The following is an 8693-nucleotide window of genomic DNA, read 5'->3' as shown; positions in this document are numbered from 1 at the left end:
TTTCTCTTTTCTCTCTCTCTCTCCTCTCTCCCCTTTCTCTCTCTCTCTCACTTTCTCTCATTCTTTCTCTTGTCTCTCTCTCTCTTTCTCTCTCTACTCTTGTCTTCTCTCGTACTTCTTTCTCTCTCCTCCTCTCTCTCTCTTTCTCTTTCTCTCTCCCCTCTCTCTCTCTCTCTCTCCTCTCTCCTTCCTCTCTCTCTCTCTCTCTCTCTCTCTCTCACTCTCTCTCTCTTTCTCTGTCTCTCTCTTTCTCTCTCTCTCTTTCTCTCTCTCTCTCTCTCTCTCTCTCTTTCTCTTTCTCTCTCCCCTCTCTCTCAGGGGGAAGGGGGTTACAAAGGAGTACGTGGACCATCTGGTAGACCCGGCCTACCAGTAAGTGTGTCTGTCTTGTCTGTTGGGGACAATAAAGATTTATAGAATTGAATAGCTCTTTGCCGTTTAGCAAAAGAGCCTTATGGGCCCTGCTGGTCAAATGTAGTGCACTACTAGTGAATACGTTTTCATTTAGGATGCAGTTGTATGTTATAAATGTTTGGCTCATACGTCTGTTGCCAGGGTCCTTTTGGCTATCCTGGAGAGAAGGGAGAGAATGGAATTCTGGGGTATCCAGGGGGACGGGTAAGCTCCTCCCCTCCTATGTCAGATTATCTGCTACCACCTCAGAGTCCCCATTATCTGCCATTCCTCCCAAAGTGTGCACTTTTTTCCCTTCCCTTCACTGATTTGAAAGAAAATGATTGGTATAAGAAATCTGGTGGAAACTCCCTCTAGCCCAGGCAAAAATATGTATTATTGTTACACACCCAGAGGGATGTTATGCTGTTTGGGATTCTGGACTCTGATTCTAAACTATTCTCTGGTGGCCATCTTTTTTCTTCTTCTCTCTTGGCAGGGTCCTCCTGGTTTTAATGGACCTCCCGGATCTCCAGGAAGACAGGTAGGACACACACACACACACACACACACACACACACACACACACACACACACACACACACACACACACACACACACACACACACACACACACACACACACCTAAATTAAATAATGAATTGATTTATAAATGGATGATCAGGTGAATGAACCAATTAACCAATTAACTGATGCATCCCTCACCCACACAGGGATTCACAGGCAGTCCGGGGTTCCCCGGGCAACCAGGTTACAGTGGACCTAAGGTAAGCCAAGAGGGGAAAAAACTACTTTTTCAAGAAATGAATGCATGACTGTGTACTTGTTACAAAATGAATGTCAGGTAATGTTGCCTTGAACAGGCAGCCCAATTCTGATCTAATGCCCAATTATTGGCAGAAGAGCTGATCTGATTGGTCAAAAGACAAATTAGTAGATAAAGATCCGAATTGGGCAGCCCTTGTACGCAGTCTTGTTGTGAGAGGGTTTAGGGTTGAGTTACTAGGCAACAGTTTGCCAGCAGGGGCTGCTAAAGTGAACATATTTCATTTTTCTCTGTTTGTCTTTTAGGGTGACCAGGGGGAACAGGGGCCTCCCGGACCACCCATCTACGCAGACACACAAGGGCTGGCTGTTCAAGGTAACACACACAGATACACACACACACACATGTTATGTACTGTATCATGAAAATAATGAATTGTATTAATGATTCCCCTCTGATTGGTTGCAGGAGCACCAGGTGACAACGGTATCGACGGCTTCCCCGGCCAACCAGGTGACGCTGGCACTCCAGGGTTTCCAGGACAACCAGGACGACCAGGCGACTCCTTCGGCGATGGTAACACGGAGACACATACTCTATCTATATGCATGCACACACACACATGCAACCACACATACAGGCACGCACACACACACACACACACACACACACACACACACACACACACATGCAACCACACATACAGGGACGCAGACACACACACACACACACACATACAGGCACGCACGCATAGCAGACACACAAACACCTCTGATTTCCACAAGACACAGAACTAATACCGGCAAGATAAGTCAAACCTTCTGTTCCATTTTGTACCCCCCCTCTTTTCTCTCTTCTGTTGTCTTTTCTTCCATCCCTACTCCTCTCCTGTCATCTCCTCTCTCCTCTCCTCTCTCCTCCCCTCTCTTCCATCTCCCAGGTCGAGGAGGCAGCCCAGGGTTCCCTGGTACCCCAGGGCCTAAGGGAGAGAGGGGTAACCCCGGCAGACAGAGTTACGGCCCTGAGGGCCTACCAGGAGGACCAGGCTTACCAGGACCCCCTGGACCTCCCGGACCACCAGGCAGATCTGGTATGTTACGGCTTCCCAGCAACATAATCGAGTCCAACCAGGATTTTGCGATTCTGCGATCACAAAATGTTTTGCCAAATCAACAATCCCCTCCCCCTATTACTAAATGTTTTTACATCCCTCCAAATACCTCTATCACTATCATGCATTATGTCATCCACAAATACCTGTATCACTATCATTCATTATGTCATCCACAAATACCTGTATCACTATCATTCATTATGTCATCCACAAATACCTGTATCACTATCATTCATTATGTTATCCACAAATACCTGTATCAGGTTTGTTTTGTTTTGATATTTTAACCTGCATGTCGTGATCGCGTTTGGTGTGGGCGGACAAAATTAATTTATCCACGATGGCGCTCGCGCGCAGCCGGTTTGGGTTCCGTGTTAGGGCCAAACACTGTACATTAGTATTCCGAAAAGGTAGTGGGTCCTACCGCCGGAGTGGGGATATTGCTGTTACCATGGTAATATTCAGACCACCAAAACAAACAAACCCAAAATAATACTATATCAACTTTTCCAAGCCAACTGTATATGCATGGTTCTAATGTAAACTGACAGTCAGGACACTCTTTACTAACACCTGTAGGTGTAGCTGGTCACGCAAATCCAAGATGCTTTCTCACATTGTGCCACTAGGTGTCTCCCTCCACACTTGAAGGGCAAGACCATAGATATACAATTCCTTTATTTATTTATTTTATTTCACCTTTATTTAACCAGGTAGGCTAGTTGAGAACAAGTTCTCATTTACAACTTCGACCTGGCCAAGATAAAGCAAAGCAGTGTGACACAGACAACAACACAGAGTTACACATGGAGTAAACAATAAACAAGCCAATAACACAATAAACAAGTCAATGACACAGTAGAAAAAAAGAAAGTCTATATACAGTGTGTGCAAAAGGCATGAGGAGGTAGGCAATAAATAGGCCATAGTTGCAACGAATTACAATTTAGCAGACAATACATAGATTATGCACATAGTGTTAATTGTTTCTAGATATATATTGCTCTGACATAGGGGAGAGAGCTCTCTATGGCTCTGACATAGGGGACAGAGAGATATCTATGGCTCTGACATAGGGGACAGAGAGATATCTATGGCTCTGACATAGGGGACAGAGAGATATATATGACTCTGACATAGGGGACAGAGAGATATATATGGCTCTGACATAGGGGAGAGAGATATATATGACTCTGACATAGGGGAGAGAGATATATATGGCTCTGACATAGGGGACAGAGATATATATGACTCTGACATAGGGGACAGAGAGATATCTATGGCTCTGACATAGGGGAGAGAGATATCTATGGCTCTGACATAGGGGAGAGAGAGATATCTATGGCTCTGACATAGGGGAAAGACATTTTCAGATAATATCTTTGCTACAAATGAAGATGAACAACAGTGGGTAAAGGTTTCATACTTTGAACAGAGGCGGACGGAACGCACAGAGACAAAACAAGGTAGTTTTGTCCAGTGGTGCAACTTTCACTGGGGATGGGGGGGGACAAACATTTTTTCCCTCCCAGTTGTATCATTGGAATGTGATACAAAACAAGGCAACGGTGTGCTATAGGACCACGCCTCCGAGCGGTCGGGTGGGCTGTATGGAGTGTTTATCCGACTGGATAAAAAAATTATTATAAAAATAATTATGACCCCCCCCCCCACTTATAAAACCAAAGTTGCGCCCCTGGTTTTGTCCAAAAGATTGACCAACCCATCATATTACATATGAGCTAACTAACAGAACAAATAAATTGAGTTTCTATGTGAGAGGTCAAGTTTGTGTGTGTGTGTGTGTGTGTGTGTGTGTGTGTGTGTGTGTGTGTGTGTGTGTGTGTGTGTGTGTGTGTGTGTGTGTGTGTGTGTGTGTGTGTGTGTTTCAGTCAACATCCAGCCCGGCAGGTTTGACAATCTACCAGGAGCGCCAGGACGACCAGGAGGCCAGGGACCACCTGGAGCCAGCGGATACAAAGGACCCAAAGGTAAGACTTCTTATTACACACACACACACACACACACACACACACACACACACTGTCTATATCAACTGCACACACACACACTGTCCATATCCACCACACACACACACACACACACACACACACACACACACACACACACACACACACACACTGTCCATATCCACCACACACACACACACACACACAAGCATACACACACACACACTGTCTATATCAACTGCACACACACACACACACACACACACACACACACTGTCCATATCCACCACACACACACACACAAGCATGCACACACACAGGCACATGCACGCAAACACACACGCAAACCCACACACACACAGTACGTGTACAGAGATCTGTACAGCCATTTTACACTATAACTCTCAAACCCAATTCCTTTCCAACACCTCTCAGGTGTATTGTGTTTTCATAAAGTTTCAAATCAAATTGCCCGATGTCAGGACAATAAAGCTTTTCTACATCTCGATCCTAAACTCCTTACCTCCATCTTCCTCTGTGGTCCAGGGGAACTGGGTGACTGTAACTGCCTGGGAGGAGGCACCACGGGTGGGGTGGGGGCACCGGGGGCTCCTGGGGCTGATGGAAGACCTGGGGCCTTCGGCAGGAAGGGCGAAAGCGGAGACCCAGGCATACCCGGTTTCGGAGGACAACCAGGAACACCTGTAAGTTTCCAGTGACCAAAATGTTCTCCAAATAAGTAAAAATATAATGCTGCTAATAATTACATTTACTCAAAACAAAAAATTAAGCTCTGTTCAATGTTTACAATTCTCAAACTACGATAGTTTTAGACATTAATGAGTATACACATCTGAGGTATACTGACAAACTACACCTCTTCTTCTCCCCTCAGGGCCGTGTGGGCGAGAGGGGTTTCTTTGGGCGTAAAGGAGAAAAGGGTGCCTCCTTCTACCCCTCGTTCAGCAGAGGGATTAAGGGTGAACAGGGGGCCCAGGGCCTTCGAGGGCCCCCTGGAAACATGGGTCGACCCGGGAGAGACGGACTTCCTGGGTCCCCCGGACAGCCTGGGCCTCCTGTGAGTCACACACATACACACACACACACACACACACATACATACACACACACACACACACACACACACACACACACACACACACACACACACACACACACACACACACACACACACACACATACATATACACACACTACCATTTTTATGTGTCTGTGTCCAGTATAAAATAAGTTAGAGGTAGTTTGGCGAGCCAATGCTGCTAGCAGATAACCATAGACTTCCAGTCATTGGGCTAACACTAGTTAGCAATTGTGTTAGCGCTTGTTAGCAACTTCCTTCAAACTGCACACAGAGACATAACAATGGTTTCCACGAGTTCATCTGACTCTGGGGAAGTAGATAAAGGGTCTCATTGCCAAAATCCCGAAGTATCCCTTTTAACAGACATGATCCTCTCCTCGCCTCAGGCTGATGTTGATGGCTATGGAACCATTGGAGAGAGAGGATTCCCAGGGTTGTCAGGCGCCAAAGGTCGCGCCGGTGAACCTGGAGAGAACGGGATTGGCTACCAGGGTACCATCGGCTCCCGTGGGTTTCCAGGCGACTCGGGCTTTACGGGGTTACCAGGGCAACCTGGTTTACCTGGCCCTCCAGGTATGTGCCGATGCGGACACGCGGTGAGGGGGAGTGGAAAGAAAGAGGGATAATTAGTCAGTTGTACAACTGAATGCATTCAACTGAAATGTGTCTTCCGCACATACAGTACATCCTATTCTCTCCACAGGAGAACTATATAGTCCATACAAACTGTCTAACAGATCGACTTTTGAGAATCACTCTTACTTCCCATTGTGTGAACAACACAACGTATTTCTGTACCACAGCCAACCATAAACTACAGGTACAAAGAAAAGCAGCATAATTGGAACATACAGAACAATATGGAGCCATTCTCGCAGCTTGCTACATCTACAAGGTTCTCCTCCCAACATTCATTCCCTTTCAGGCAGTTGGTGGGTTTATTAATGGGCGTCATTAATGTGCTTATCCTTCCTCTAGCTAGCTGCTTAATCGATTCACACAGATCAACAGTAATTCATTTGCTGTGATTATGCTTCTACTGTCCTGTGATTCTTCGATCTCAGAGGAGAGAGAAACTGATATGTTTTGGAAAAAAGGAATACAAGCTGGATGTTAAGGTAATGATAATTTAGACTAAGTGTTCAGGAGACTGACAATACCTGATGACAATGACAGGAGTCCTGCTGAGACATTAGGATGTCCTAATATGGAGTCCTGCTGAAACATTAGGATGTCCTAATATGGAGTCCTGCTGAGACATTAGGATGTCCTAATATGGAGTCCTGCTGAAACATTAGGATGTCCTAATATGGAGTCCTGCTGAGACATTAGGATGTCCTAATATGGAGTCCTGCTGAGACATTAGGATGTCCTACTATGGAGTCCTGCTGAAACATTAGGATGTACTAATATGGAGTCCTGCTGAGACATTAGGATGTCCTAATATGGAGTCCTGCTGAAACATTAGGATGTCCTAATATGGAGTCCTGCTGAGACATTAGGATGTCCTAATATGGAGTCCTGCTGAGACATTAGGATGTCCTACTATGGAGTCCTGCTGAAACATTAGGATGTCCTACTATGGAGTCCTGCTGAAACATTAGGATGTCCTAATATGGAGTCCTGCTGAAGAATTAGGATTGCCTAATATGGACACCGTATTTATAAAAGCAATAAAGAAACACCATTGGACTCAAATTTTGCTAGCTAGCTGACTCTTCTCTGAGACTGAACGTCACAAAACCCAACAGCTTTTTGCCACTCATATGAATGAACGAGTGTGACTGTTGCTTAAGTTTTCTGACACAATAAAGCTAATGCTAAAACTTATTTTGAATACAATATGTTATTCTCTTCTGAAAAGAGAGAGAGAAAAAGAGTACAATGCAAATATATAAGTAATACCTTTTTGTTGTAGTTTAATTAAGTTACTATAAACAGTAGCTACATCATTTTGATAATATCACTTTCTCCCTCTATTTCTCTCCTCTTCCGGAAAACAATAAACTTGGCCCAACATCTCAGAATGATTTTTATTTTGCTTATGCCTTAACTGAATGAGCTGAATCTCTAACCTCTGATTTGCTGATTGTTTGATTTAATTATTTTAATTGGCTTATGCATTGATTGGCGTGACTATATGCAAATTTACTGAATGGCCTTGATTGGCTTGTCTTCTACTGTCCTGTCCTCCCAGTATCTCTCCCTGTCTCTCTTACTATCTTTCTCTCTTCTTTCTTTCTTTCTTTCCTTCTTTCTTTCTTTCTTCCTCCTCCTCTTCTCTCTATTTTCATCCCTCCATCTCTCTGATCCTGTGCATGTTTGTCTGACCAGGTGACAGCTGTGGGCAGGAGGGGGTTAATGACGCAGAGGGAGGTGAGAAGATAAAGAGAACTGCCCTGGACAGAGAAACCCTAGCCCTAGATACAGTCTTTTAGGGCAACTCTGTTTGACATTCAGAGTTTCAATGGCAGCCATTTTGCCACCGGGAGTTCCAAGATAATAGGATTCCATTCTCAGATGGAATGTCATTGTTATGGAACGTTTTGGTGTCAAAATGGATGACAGACAGTTGGCCACGGTACTGTGTACTGTACCTGTGGCTCAGGAGATACTAGATAATCCAGTGGCCACTGTTTGAATGAAACATCCCAACTGCTCATTTAAACCTTGTCATGGCACAGAAAGGAGACACTGAATTTTTATTTACTCAACGTGTCCACCATTTGTTCATAATGTCACAGATGGAAGCTCCTTGTTGCCCCACATGATTGGGATTCCATTGGGCTTGACTCAGTTGATCATTGACACTTGATGACGGACATGTTGACCAGTGTTGAATTCCCAGTAGCTCTTGTCCAGGGTGGCTAGCAATAGCAAGCCGCATGTAACGCCCTGGACCAGAGCTAAGTTCCGAGCTACATCTCTCTTACTCTGTCAGAAAATGGTTTGGAGCTTAATGTTCCCATGGTTAGGAGCTTAATGTTCCCATGGTTAGGAGCTTAATGTTCCCATGGTTAGGAGCTTAATGTTCCCATGGTTAGGAGCTTAATGTTCCCATGGTTAGGAGCTTAATGTTCCCATGGTTAGGAGCTTAAGGTTCCCATGGTCAGGAGCTTAATGTTCCCATGGTTAGGAGCTTAATGTTCCCATGGTCAGGAGCTTAATGTTCCCATGGTCAGGAGCTTAATGTTCCCATGGTCAGGAGCTTAATGTTCCCATGGTCAGGAGCTTAATGTTCCCATGGTCAGGAGCTTAATGTTCCCATGGTCAGGAGCTTAATGTTCCCATGGTCAGGAGCTTAATGTTCCCATGGTTAGGAGCTTA

The 8693-nt window shown here is 44.9% G+C and overlaps 1 protein-coding gene across 1 annotated transcript in view; it reads left to right on the top strand.

Annotated features, from left to right (window-relative positions):
• LOC115194641 (collagen alpha-6(IV) chain) overlaps positions 1-8693 on the top strand; it is a gene marked incomplete in the record, with an annotated part of 90988 nt that overhangs the window by 63921 nt on the left and 18374 nt on the right. The window contains 11 exon segments of the mRNA XM_029754497.1: positions 319-372; positions 556-618; positions 893-937; positions 1128-1181; positions 1486-1555; positions 1649-1756; positions 2121-2270; positions 4187-4285; positions 4811-4968; positions 5160-5342; positions 5753-5939. Coding sequence (XP_029610357.1) covers positions 319-372; positions 556-618; positions 893-937; positions 1128-1181; positions 1486-1555; positions 1649-1756; positions 2121-2270; positions 4187-4285; positions 4811-4968; positions 5160-5342; positions 5753-5939 — 1171 coding nt within the window.

The sequence above is a fragment of the Salmo trutta genome, chromosome 5, assembly GCF_901001165.1.
Source record: "Salmo trutta chromosome 5, fSalTru1.1, whole genome shotgun sequence".
NCBI classification, from domain to species: Eukaryota; Metazoa; Chordata; class Actinopteri; order Salmoniformes; family Salmonidae; genus Salmo; species Salmo trutta.
The sequence above is the reverse complement of the archived record's forward strand: the minus strand, read 5'-3'. Positions and strand labels throughout refer to the sequence as shown.